We start from the raw sequence: 14043 nt of genomic DNA, 5'->3' as shown, positions 1-14043 counted from the left end.
AAGTTGAAAAATTTTAAGCCAAAATCCAAATGCAACCTCTGTTATCAAGGTCTTCTCTCACCACTCAAGGCTCTTATTTGATCTTTTATGTTTTAGTTCCCATACATCTGATTTGATGTTCCAGTGGACTTTGAACATGCTGCCTTCCTCTGTGTTCTACCTGGCACTGTCTATTTATATTTTGACTCTGGTTTATCATAGTTCCCTGGCTCTGACTTGGACCTAATCTAAAATCTGGCTGTGAACAGCACAGTTTGGAATATCTCTATTCCAAACTGCTTACACCTTGATCCAAGGCCTCAGCACTGACTCGCTTTGGGCTGACTGACTGCTCGAGATGCTCCTCATTCCGCGCTTCATTCCCACAAAATCAGCACTGATAGACACAAGGCCCCATGAAGGGAGAGAATATGCTAATAAGAGGTATCTGGAGAATCAAAATTCAGGACAGAAGTATCTGGAAGAACTGGTCTATGATGATATGAAATTTATGGAGAGAAGAAACACTTTTTTCCCAAAAGACAGAGCCTCAAGCCCTCTATAATGATCATTTTCTTTGTTTGTTTTAATATTTAGCTTTCTGTTTTCACTACAAGTCTTTCTCACTTAGCTTGAAAGGCTAGGAAGTAGCCCTGACAACACCCTCCTCTTCCCTCAGCAGTGCTTGGGTGAAGGAGTGGGGAAAAGAAACCGGTGCTATGATGGGTTCTCTAGGTGTCACAGGGAAGTCTAAGGAAGGAAGTCTAGGGGAAATTAGCATTGCTATGGGAGATAATTACCTTTAATCCAGGTAGTTAACAGCACTTTCTTATTATAGCGCATCTCCATGTAAGCTTAGATGTAAAACTTAAGAGGTCTTTATAAATAACAGACATTTGTGTTAATGCTATAAAAGGGAAATTCTGGGACAAAGCATAAAATAAGTTTATCTACTGACAAACACACAGCACAAAAATACAAACCAAAATGCTGTAATCCCATAATTTAGGGTTTAGGGGAGGGGATATCTCAGTACGTTTTAACTGTAACCAGCACAGAAAAAGATAATGGCGTTTTAATATAGTCATCTTTTTAGAGATCCTGTTTAAACAGGGTGCAACTTCTCCTGAGTTAAGATGCAAATATATGTTCTGCCTATCTCCTCTAGACCCAGGAAGACAATGTATTTTTGGAAAAAACTGAAAAGGCATTCTAGGGCTTAACACACCTAACATCAGTGCATCATGTGATAATGCTGCTTACTCCTTTTTGACTCTGTTTTTGTTTCCAAGACGCTATTTTCTTTTGGCTTTTCTTACTCCTCTGTTTGATCCTCTTCTGTTCATTCTTATTCCTTTGTCCACCCATGTTGGTGTTGCTAAGAATTTCATACTTTGTCTCCTCTCATGCTATACATTCTTTCCAGGTGATCTCGTCTATTATCTTGCATTCAGCTACTCTCTTAATTCCAAAATCTGTATTCCAGCCCAGATCTCTTATCTAAGATCCAGACATTTATATCCAACTGACTACTGGACATGTCAGCAGCTTTTTAACTGCCTTCTCTGCTTCCAGCCTTTCCAATTTTCAATCCATTCTTCACATTTATGAGAGTTATTTGATCCTCTCTGCTATACTTAAACGTTTCAGCATTAAAAAATCTAAAGTCCTTAGTACGTTACGAGGGGCCTGCAACATCTAGTTCCATCTCATCTCTCTAAAAGTGACTGTGGTCGTCTGAACAAGACTTTCACTTCCTGTGCTTTTAAACAGGTTGGTCCATATTTTCAGAAAACCCTACTTGACCATGCCTGTTATGAGATTAATTCCACATTTCAAAATGAGCTCAGTTAGCAATTAAATTCAGTGTTTATTGAGGATATTTTATATGCTGGGCACTAGGTTCCTGCAGTCATAGAGTTTATATTCTTGTGTGTGTGTGTGTGTTATGGGGGAGAGGGGAGGCAAATAAATAAAAAGGAAACTATCAAATGGTGATATTTGTGTGACTCTTGTTTTTGCCTAGACTTAAGGCCTTAGCTTTGTTTTCTGGCTTATACAAACTAAAAATGAATTATCCACTCAGTCACATTCTGATATTACTCCTTTAAATGAATCTTGCTTTAAAATCCTGGTCTTCCCTATCATAATGTGACCATATAATCTGTCATTGAAACTGGGACTCTTTTTGAAAATGAAAAAAAGATGTTTACGATGATTACAGACAGCAAGTACACACCAGGCTTTGTGGTGCTCCTCTCTGTCCCGCAGTTTACTGACGAGGCTCACGTGCAATAAAGACTCCTTTCCCGGCTTTCCGCAGTTCTGGCCCCTGCACTCTAACTTCCACCTGAGCTCAGATCTGCCCATTTCAATACTGAGGAACTTGCCAGCATTTATCAATACCTAGCGTAAAGATCCATCTGTGGAAACTCCTAATAAGGGTAATAACATAGCTAACTAAAATTTATGGACCTTTCATTATAAGACAGGCATTGTAATAAACCTTTTGTGTTAATATTTTATTTAATTCTGTTCATAACCTAGTGAAATTTCCTCCATTTTATTGAAAAAATAAACACAGGCTTAAAGAGGTTAGTTTACTCAAGGGCATAGATCTAATACATGCAAAGTTTGTACTTAACCTCAGACCTATCTTCCTGCCTGTGTTGATGTTCTTAAATACTGTAACATAATCCCTCACTGTAAGATAGTCTTTTAATAGAGAAAACATCAAAAACTATGAATGAAATATACATAAGTCAAAGGTATAATAGGATAAAATGCATATTAATCTGAATTTTAAAACTTCTTAGCATTCTTTTTTTCAAAACCTATCCTTCTATTTTCTATTTGACAGTATTTTAAATAGCAGTATACTTGTTCTCAATAACCAGAGGAAAAATTATAAACTTTAAAGTAATCTGAAAGAAATGTCATTATTGATTCCCAATGATGAAAATAATTCTAAATCACCGAGAGTCATTTTCTATTGCTAACACTGTGTCTTTAAATTTCCTTTAATATAATCAGAAAAATCACTTTATCTGTTTCTTAATTGCTTTATTTCTCTAACAATTATTATAACATTGCTCACATAACATCTATTTCCTAAACTAATGGGTCTTGAAAAGTTTGGAGTTGTACACCCCAACAGTAAAAAATTTTGAGCATATGCTCCTCAGTAAATGTATGTTTAGAAATTATATACATATACCAAGCAACAGACTGCATACATTACAGAACACACTCCTAAATGGAAATGAAAACCATGAAATCAAAAGTAAATATAAATCCTAATAATTTTACTCCTTGAAAGACCCTGAAAGACCACACTGTGAACTCATCATCTGAACCAGTGCATCTCAAATGTTACTGGGCACACGCATTTTGCTTTTAAAGCAGATTCTGGTTCTGAATGTTTAAGACGGGCCTGAGATTCTATATTTCTAACAAGTTCACATGCTAAATAACAAGAACTAAACAAGAGATTAATGTTTAGCAAAATTTATGTTGCTGTTTCCCAGGGGATAAAACATACAGCCAATTCGAAAGTCTACTTTCTATTACTGGGAGCCAGATTGAGAAAAACTACTTTTTATACCATACAACAATCATCATATACATTAACCAATAACATCAAAGAACAAATCTGAAATGTAAATAATCATCATGACTAGGTATACACTTGGCTAAACTCAAGAGTATCATAAACACGCTGAGTTTGTTTTCATATACTTCTTTTCTGTCACCACAGACAGCGGTGAATAAAAATTAAGAGAAGAAAATAAGGACAAAGAACAAAATTGAGTAAAACATACGTATTTTCATGTGCTTCCAAAATGAAATTAGTAGGCAGGAACCTTTGTTTAACTATTATCAGCTAACGTTTATGTTTATATTGACAGAGTCATAGCAATCTGGGTTTGTTTGATTTTTAGTTTTAAATAAATGCAAAGTGAAAATGGCCAAAGTATAACATTTTAAAAGTCTATCCTAAAATTATACAACTTTATAAGGTCCAAATAGCTTATATGTACAGGACTTTATGCTATGAACTCAGGTATATTCAGAATATATGCAGAATAAAATCAGATTGCATTTTGATCTTATTGTTAGTCTTGCAGTTCCCTAGCAAAATCCTGAAGTTTCAATACCACTGACTACATGAGAAAACTTTGTCTCTCTCCAATAATTTCCAACAGTCAAATACACCACGAGAAAACTAGTATCATACCCAAATTTCAATTATTTACCTTGTCAATCATTTTTCTTGCTTCCACTTCCTCACTGTTGGGATTCTCTAACTCAATGGTATAAGTACCCTTGTCACTTTGGTCATCATCATTATCCTTTTCAGAAGCAGCAGAAGTAGCTTGATTTTTTAACATTTTATCCATCTCCTGGCTTGGTCTGTGCCCAAGACTCCCTGAACTTCTTAATAATGCAGTTTGTAGGAAGGGGATTGACACCGATGGCTCCTCTGATTTCTGTTTTAACAACTTCCCATGTGGAACACCATGCCCCCCTCTGTGGTGCGCAGAGCTAGTCTGTAAAGACAAAGAAACCACTTTGGCATCTGCTGTTGGAGATTTTGTCTTTGTTTTTTCAAGTTTTGTATGTGATGCTGAATAAGTAGTTTCCTGACACAAGATGCCCGTACTCTGAGTAAAAGAATATGACCTTCTTTTTCTGGGATTGTCTTCATCAAAGAATGCAATCATAAAAGCAGTTTGACTTACAACAGCTTGGTCTTGATGCTTTTCAGGAGCCTGGGCCTTCTGTAGCTTTTTCTGTTCTGAATGGTGGCGCCTTAAGTGTTCCTCAAGAGTTGCACGTTTGCTACAGCGCCTGTGAGCCCCTGCGTTTTCTGAGTCGCTTTGTGTACCATCATCATGTTTATTTCCTGGACACAAAAAAGAAACCGCATAATAGAAAAGGAAAAAAATCCCATGTAGAAAATTAGAAGCGTATACAAAAGTGCCATTTGTTTTGTTCCCCTCCCCCTTTTCAATCCAAAGTCATATGTTCTTTTCAGTAACAGGCTCTGCAAACTTCCCTCAACTGCAGTGCTTACATTCAAATTTTATCAACCAACAATGACTCCTTTATAAACAACTGAATAGGATTACTTTTCTTTCTGCAAATTTTAACTTTATAATGATTCATCAATGCCTTAACAGGTAAGCAATGCTATATCATCTGTGATAGTCTGTATTTACAACACTGACCATTAATCCTGCCTTCAAACCTCATACAAAATCAAAATTTTAAGCAATCAAAATTTTGTCTTTCTTACTAGAGAGACAGACAGAAAAAAAGTGTGATTCCCACTGAAATACTTATCGTTACATAGGAAAAGGGAATAGAAATGCCACTAAAAAGGTGATGAATCTTAACTTTCAGTGATTGTTCAATACTTCCAAAAGTATAGCATACATTCCCTTTTTAATAAAAAGATGCATACTTGTAGTTTCCACCAATTAATACAAAATTCTTTATAAGCGTTTTTCTAGCTCTGATAATTTTTGAAATTTTGCATGTGTGCTCATTTAACTGGTGGCTTTGAAGAGTTAAATAAAGCATGCTAAGAGGCCTAGCATGGAAAAGTGTAGTTACGAAATCCTACATTAATCAACCTGGACAAATGGCATGGTGCTAAATTTAACGAGATAAAATGTGTCTTCTCCATCAAGCATATAAAGTTAAGTTAGAATACTGTACTTGAATTTGTACAGCTCCCAAAAGAGGTTTTTGTTACCTTCATAGCTTTGTCAGGGATTAAATGTGAAACTTTATAAAAATTACTTGATTTTTCACTGATTTAGAATTTTCATTACCTAAATAATAAGAACATTAGAAAAAACAAGCAAATGACAATTATTATATTATTATAGCATGAATTTAATGGAAAGCCAAGAGTTACTCTATGTATGTTTTTAGACTGAATCACAAATGAGAACTTAAATGACAGTTTTAGAAGAAAGCTATAAATGAATCTAGTCAGCCAGGTGTATTCCAATAATTTTAGGACTAAATCTGAGTTTTATATTTTTCTGGGTTACAAATTTCAATCTGAATACCTGCTGAATAATGTGGTATTAAACAAGATGATGATCAGAATTGAATGACGTTGGGGCTAGGGAGGGAAAAGGACGTATGTCCAAGGAAAAGTTTTGTTTTAATACTCATGGGCTTGTCTCTAATGAATGCAGAGGTTACCAATTGGTGCTAGTGACTTAACACAAGAGCACTGGCTATAAAAATGTGGTACATAAAGGGCGTCAGAAGACTTAGAAGAGAGTGGAGCACACAGAAAAGTGTGACGTTTTGGGAAGGTAACAGGCAAGCTAAGCAAAGGGAGTGAATAAGACCAAAATGAAGGGGTTCTGGGAGCACTTCTTGCAGAGTGACAGTGATTAATATTATAAACATCAGATACAACAGCAAATCTGAAAATCCTTTTTCAAATTAGAAACTATTTAAAATGTAATCTGAAAAGAAAAAAAAACAGGTGTTTAATTAATGGAATTCCTGTCTCAGTAATTAAACTAGGAATCAGGTATCACAGAAAGAATGCAAAACCAAAAACCTTACTAGTTCAAATATAAAACTCACTAAAAACATGACATTGCACAACCTATTTCATGTTACACTGGCTGCACTGAAAAGGAACCCAGTTTGTGAGAGCTGTAAATAAATGAACTCCCATATTTCCTAAGTAATAAGACCAAGTAGCTCGTATCACACACATCTACAATACGGAAACACCACCTTTACAAAATTTAGCTCTTGTACCAACATATAAAATTTGGCACTTATCTGGTGTCAGGTCCTTTCAGTATCCTTTCTTTAAGTTATAGGTTAAAATTCCGTTTGGATTAGCCATTTTCTTTTTTGAAAAATTATTATTCATTTTGCATTTCTCAGTGTTAACACAAGACAAGACATCTGATCAGAACTCCAATTTCTCTTTTTACTCAACAAAAACAATCACTAGGAACTGGTCTCACTGAGTTTCCTTCTTTCTTTATCTATCATTAATCAGGCATAAATATGCTGGAGTTCTTTTAGCATTTTTTAGAATAGGTTAACTGTACCCAGTCAGTAGCTGTGGCCAAAAGAAGCTACAACTTTCCTGAAGGGTAAAAGTGTATGGGCTTTGTAAACATTATTTTCTTCACTCTCCCAAAGTGCATGCACTCTATGCTTGCAGGAGCAGAGGTATTTTGTTTTGTTTTGCCTACTTTCAAGTTTTTGACTGATCGAAGCAGTTACTGAAAGTCTAATTATTATAAAATTGTTATGATTTGCTATATGTAAATTAATTAATTAATTAATTAAATTATTTATTTATTTACTTTTGTAAATTTATTTAGACTCTAGGTATATACTCTGGGATGTACTAAATTGTGGAAAATTTTTACCTAATATGTCATTTGTAAATATGTCTGAGGAAATAAAATGGATCTATCTTGGATCAAAAATGAGTTACATTCAAAAAAACATTTTCTTGGATGGTCCATAAAATGGCCTGATGGCAAATCCAAAAACAGAGTTCTAAGCAATGGCAACATATTAGGATGTATGCCTACCTCTAAATAACTTTGAGGGATAACAGTAATTTGATTGTATAATTTCTGATAAGGTTTTTAAATATCTAATCACTAATGTACAGATTTAGGTCAGAATCCCAGGGCATAAAGTACAGGGTCTTGTAAATGATAGTGAAGTCATTCATTGTTTATTCAAATTACTGAGCACCTATCACATACTCAAGTCCCAGGTAAAGCATTAGACATATAAGGTAAGTAATATATAATCTCCAACCTCAATGAGTTTTTTTTTTTAACTCTAACTTTTTGTATAGTAACAGAATGGTCAGATTAACATACAATCATTCCCTTATAGATAGCTTGTTAAATAAAATTAAGATAGAGTAACATAAATCTTTATTCATTAATTCTAAATTAAATTTAATTAGCAAAACCAATGGAAAAAAATTGATCTGCTGATACCTTGATATACAGGTATAAAGATTTTACTAACTGTGGCCGTGTTATACTAATAAAACATTTATAGTAACTATTTCACAAATAAACATTCAATTGTAATTTTCATAAAAAGTCTTACTAGTGAAAAAATTCTTATTTCAATTAATTCGTAGTATCTCTAAACAAAAAAAATTTTGTTTCATAAGCAACCTAATAACAGGTTGAAATACTGTGCATTATATTACCAAAGCAGAACTTTTAGCCCATTATCCAATAGCTTAAAATTTCTTTCAAAATTGAAATACTGCCATTCTAAAGGAAACACACAATAGAGAAGAATAGAGTTGACCATATCTTTTCTTTGAGTCAAGAAAATGATGAGAATTGTCTTCTAGGGAGCTCCCTGATGAACTGAATGAATCTTTTACTTCCATAGGAAAAAGAAATATATTTAATGGCTTAAATACAAATACACAAAATCAATCTGGTTTTGGCAAGAAAATGAAGGCAGACTGTTTTGAATGAGTAAGTTGGATGTGGGCAGTATGGCTTGCTTTTGATAAACCTTTGAAAAAGCCGAAGTTTTCTATTTCTATCATATAATTATTTATCTAATAGTAGTAACTGAAGACCGAACTTTATCATAAAATAGGAAGTTCTGAAATGATTAATTCACTTTACCTTTCAACCTCTTCAAGTAAACTGGAACATCACTTTTAATACTTTTCGAATCCTCTTCTGTTCTTTCCCATACCATTTGAGGAGGGTTGTTCTGTGCTAGCCAGTCTGCTACTTTGTTTTCTGGTGCCATCATTCCAGTTTGAATCCCCGGCAGGTCTTGAGTTCCAGGAGAAGACTTCTTTGACTTATGGCGCTGATCAGAAGTAAATTTTGTCACATGATCTCTAATAGTTACTTTCCCTGGGGTACTGTCATCAAATTCAATGGTAAATGAAGCATGCCCTGCACCTGTTGTATGGGAACTTGGTGTGTCTTTTGTTGGGATTTCATGAATAGTGCTCTCTGTTATTTGTGATGGTTGCTGAAATTCTTTAGTAGGGATTTCAAAATAACTTGGTTCCCTACAGAAAGGAAAAAGTACTTCTTCATTTGCAGCTGCAGGTTGTTCTTCAACTTGCTTGGCATCTATGCTGCACCCTAATAAGAAAAATAAGAGAAAATTCAAAATATTTGGGAGTTTCTAGCACTTGATGGCTGTTTGTATTATTCCATGAGAATCAGAAGGCAGATCATAGTCTGGATGAAAAACAATGGCAAATGTCACAGAGAAGAAATAATTTTGATTATAAACATGGCATTCAGTTACCAATAGAAGATGCAGAAAAAGCAGCAGCAATGGCAAAGGATAGCAAAGCAGTTAAAGAGATGGACCTTGCATGGGTAGGTCCATAATTTTTCCAACTTAGATCCAGAAATCATCTAAGTATGAAAGAACTGAAATCAAATGGAGATGGAGATGGATGCTCAATGTATATACCTAGAGAGACAGAAAAAATATGAGTTTCCTTATCAAGTAAGGAGGATGAGATATGTGAAATATCTACAAATATAAGTAAAGTTCCAAAGGGGAACAGGTGCTCAAATGAGGCAATAAACATGATGTCAATATGTAAGCAATGTTTTGGAAATAATGATTCCACTTACCATTCTCCATCATCACATTCAGAGACATTAATTTTAGAATGACAAAAATACTACTAATGTGTGATCCTTGCAAGAAGATAGACGTATTTTATAAGAATAAAAGAATGAGTGAAGATAAGACATGTAGTTTGCTTTCAGCACTGCAATCCAAGTAGCAGTGTGAAAGAAATAAGCAGAAATAGAAAATTCAGTTGCCAGCCAATTAATTCCAAAAGGAAATTCATGTATATTTCTATACAGCAGAATATGTCCAAGTGTCAAAAATCCTTGGAGGAAAGCTGAATTACAAATCTCACATCAAAAACAACAGAGTTGGCAAAAGCAAGAAACTCTGGAACACTATATTCCTCTGTTGCCTCAGAGTGAATATAAAGATAAAAAATAAATGCATTTATACATAAAACATGTAAAGGTACATAAATGAAAATGATCACTGAAATATTTTCTTTTAAATACATATCATCAGATAGTACAAATGCAAAAAAAGTTTAAAGATTAAACTGCTCTGTTTTTCAGGAAGCAAAGGAACCATGTCTATTAGCAGGATGGTAAAGAATGAGTTCAAATGAAAAATATTTCCCATAAGCTCAAAAAAGCATTCTTTTTAAAAACACTGATAGAAAAACCATTTGCAGATAATTTATTAGGAAGGAAAGGCAATACAGGGAGATGAGGTTGTTTCCAATCATCTTCTAATTAAGTGAATTATTTGGCCTTTTGAAACATCTTTTCAAATATTAAATATTGATGGGACTCTTCAGGTGCTATAATCAGTTTTGTGGCAGTACCCTGAATAAGAAGCAATCACAAAACTGTTTGCTCTTAGGTTACAGAAGAATGGGACAGCAACACCTCTGTAATCAATTGTGTAGAACAGAGTATAGAAGACATCACGCTCCATTTAAAAAAAAAAAAGTAAAAAAAAAAAAAAAACTACACAGAAGATAGACAGAATATCTAACAAAACAATTTTCAATATGAAACTTATCCTTTATCCTTTTCAAAATCTATTTAGTTTTTCTCACCCCTGAAAATGTAAAGTGTATCAGAAAACTACATTATCAAAGCAATAATTTTACATGCTATCTGGAGGAAAAGTTCGCACAGGATTCTTAATAACCTAAGTCACATTTAAAAAATTTCTTTATTGAAGAGTTCATTTATCTTTTTCTTAATAAAATGTCACTTGGACTTACAGTGTTTATTTTAAAAGCCGGTCATTTAAAATTTTCATGAGAGTAAAAATGCATTAACCACTCTCCTTATATTAAACTCATTAATACATGTTTTTATTTTTTCACATTGATTTGTTTACTGTGCATAATGTACTATACTTGATCAACTCCATGTAGTAGTACAATTGGTTTATAAACCTACCCTACTCCTCTATCTGCCCATCTGTCTATCTATCAATATTATCTATCCTCATGCAGTCATTCTTTTTGCTTTCCCCAACCTTACAGGTAACAGAGTAACACTGAGGACAAGGAACAGTAGTTTCCTACCACCACCTGAATACCCAGATAAAATGATGTGGCTGAACTATGAAGCAATAACCACAAAAAGCAAGCCCAGGGGTATAACATTTACCAGCCTCTTGTCACTCATGATTCAAAAGAACATGTTCCCAATTTTCCTCCCTTGTGAAAAATACTTCACAGTAATATTGACATACTTTTAACATGTTTTCACATTATGACACATTAAAACAGCAGAAATCAACAACTGAGCATAACTATTTTGAAGGTTATCATTTCCGAAGTTGGTCCTATTTCAAAACTGCCTTTACTTCAAGAACTAGAAACCTGAGATTTACACAAATTGATAACCTGATTTATCTAGAAATCAGTTATCTAACAATGTTAGGCAGCACAACAGAGTAGAAAGCAGTCAGTTATAAATCTAATGATTATGGCCAGGCAGCCTGGTTTAGTGGAAAGCAGGGATAAGATAAGACCAGATAAGTCCGGTCTCTCTCAGTCCTTAGTCCTCATTTTTCTCATCACAAAATAGGGAAATAACATCCACCCATAAGATTGCTGTGAAGATTTAGTGAGCCATGTAGTAAGTGAGATAATACTCAGAGAAAGTCTGGCACTACGTAGGCACACAAATGAATTTTCCTCCCCCAACTCTCCAACACAGCTAACTAGGGAAACAAGAAACTAAAACCAAAAGTCTAACTCTAAAAAAACCAAGACAGATATGACAGCAACTATACTCTCATATTTGTGATCTTTACTACCAGGGAAGTTCCTCACTGAGAACCGTTTTTGACTATTTACTCAGATCACATGTAGCAAATCTGGAGGCGATGTAAAAGTGGGGGTTAAGGTCAGACACAGTGCACTAAAGTAAGAGTCAAGTGGTCGAGATAAAGACAAAAACAAAAACAAAAAACAAGAGTAGACACATGGCTCAAAAACGTAGTTCAGAATCATTCAGTATACGGGGCAAATAATTTCACCTACTTCATCTCCCAATGTACGTATCACACTGTACACTGGAATGTATCATAGTTCAATCACTGATATTCATAATGATGCTTCTGAGTCACAAAGCAAACATTTTAATTATATTCAGACTTTTTTGCTTAAAAAGGCAGTGATACGGGTAATTCATTTAGCAGATATTTAGGAAATAGTTAAGCTCTTAAAAAAATGTCAGTTGTAAAAGTAAGGTTCAGCCATCTGGAAAATTTATTATGTAGAGAAATTCATTTCTCTGAAGATGATAAAACTAGGTCAAGTGTGGACCTACTATACTTGGGAACTGCAGGCCTACTGGACAAATTATTAGGGGTCTTCTACATTAATATAGAAAAATGAAACAGCTTTCCTCTCACAACAATGACAAAACATACTCTGAAATTTATGAATTTAACATTCATTTAGCTTCAAAACCTATTTTGTTTATACTAAACTATATACTAAGTATACTAATATTTTGTTTATACAAATATTTTGTTATTAATCTCAATTGCTAGATATTTTAAAGTATTTAACAACTGATTATGCTTGAATTAATTATGTTTACCTAAATCAGAACAGCAATATCCTTAAGTTCTTAAGGTATTTCATGACTGTATAACCTGCCAGGGCAACTCATAACACACAATCCAGAAAAAATGTTCCCTTCATTCTTCTGGACTAAACTAAATGAAATATTAAACTATTCTGAGATGACAAAGACTATAATTATGAAGGCACGTTCTGTTTAAGATATGCATCTAACCAAGCATATTCAACTACTTCAAATTACAAAGACTAGGAAACCCCTTTTACTAAAAAAGAATTAAAACTCAAAAGTTTCCAAAAATTTAGTTTAATTAGGTTAAAAATCAACGTAAAAGAACCAAAAATCTACTCCTCATAGTTGTACACACCTTTTCAAAATGTATGCAACACTTAAAGGCCTTTAATTGTAACCTAAAAAACTGTTTAAACCAAGTTAGCAAGTAGAAGAGCATACGTGAACTAAAATGAGAACAAATTCTCCTTCTTAATATAAGGACTCATAATATTCCCAAAATTTCAGAACCTGCCTGTGCTAATACTTGCTTCTAGGGTCTTTTAGGCTTTAAGGTAAATCTGTAGGACATTCTATATACATGGACCCACAGAAAGGAACCTAAAGAGTTACTAGGTAGTAGATAACCTATTATCCTTTCTGGAATAAGTATGAAGATTTTACATTCTAAAAATTGGTAACCAAGAAGCAAACCACTTTTTGTTTTTAACAAAAAAGCATGCTTAGAGCATAAATAACAATTTTTATTTCATCATTTGAAACATTAAAAAAACTTTAATTTCAAAATGATCAAATGAAATAACAATTAGTATATATTTTAAAATTTGATACAACAAATCTGCTGGCATCATAAATCATTTCAGATCAGTAAACTGTTTCCCTCATCCTATATTTTAAAAAACTACAGATGATAAATTGGAAACAATAACCTCCTCATACTAACATAAGAAAGCAAATGAGAATCTCATCAAGGCTTTTAATCAGCTGAATCTCACAGGGTGCTATAAGCTATTTAACTCAAGATGTAAATCACTTAATTCCTTCTAACTCAAGAATAATCCCAAGATTATAAAACAGGGCTTTTGTCATCCGGCAGAAATGACAATGCGACAGGTCACACAAGCTGACAATCATTTAAGGATTTAGTTTCATTCACGTAGAGGAAATTACTGCTGGATGCTTCACAGTTTGAAATTTATTTTATTATGCTGAGGTGTGAGGGATCAATTTTTTATGCTAATTTGTTTTTGAGTGTTTAAATCTTTGTACTCTATGAAGTATATTCTTTTGGAGTGATTGTGTGTGTGTGTGTGTGTGTGTGTGTGTGTGTGTGCGCGCGCGCGCACGTGTAATCATTGCTGAAACAGCAACTGCT

The 14043-nt window shown here is 33.9% G+C and overlaps 1 protein-coding gene across 9 annotated transcripts in view; it reads right to left on the bottom strand.

Moving 5' to 3' along the window:
- The window catches only part of CEP170 (centrosomal protein 170), a 100542-nt gene that overhangs the window by 43055 nt on the left and 43444 nt on the right, over positions 1-14043 (bottom strand). For 6 of the 9 annotated variants that reach the window (XM_074351747.1, XM_074351745.1, XM_074351751.1 and 3 more), the window contains exons 8-10: positions 8655-9131; positions 4722-4885; positions 4236-4529 (exon numbers count right to left, since the gene is read on the bottom strand). In XM_074351747.1, the coding sequence (XP_074207848.1) occupies positions 4236-4529; positions 4722-4885; positions 8655-9131 (935 nt within the window). The remainder of the gene's footprint in view (positions 1-4235; positions 4530-4721; positions 4886-8654; positions 9132-14043) is intronic. The other 3 variants (XM_074351752.1, XM_074351753.1, XM_074351754.1) reach the window with 1 other exon arrangement.

Source organism: Camelus bactrianus, chromosome 23 (assembly GCF_048773025.1).
Source record: "Camelus bactrianus isolate YW-2024 breed Bactrian camel chromosome 23, ASM4877302v1, whole genome shotgun sequence".
Classification (NCBI taxonomy): Eukaryota; Metazoa; Chordata; class Mammalia; order Artiodactyla; family Camelidae; genus Camelus; species Camelus bactrianus.
This window is presented reverse-complemented; position numbering and strand designations above follow the sequence as displayed.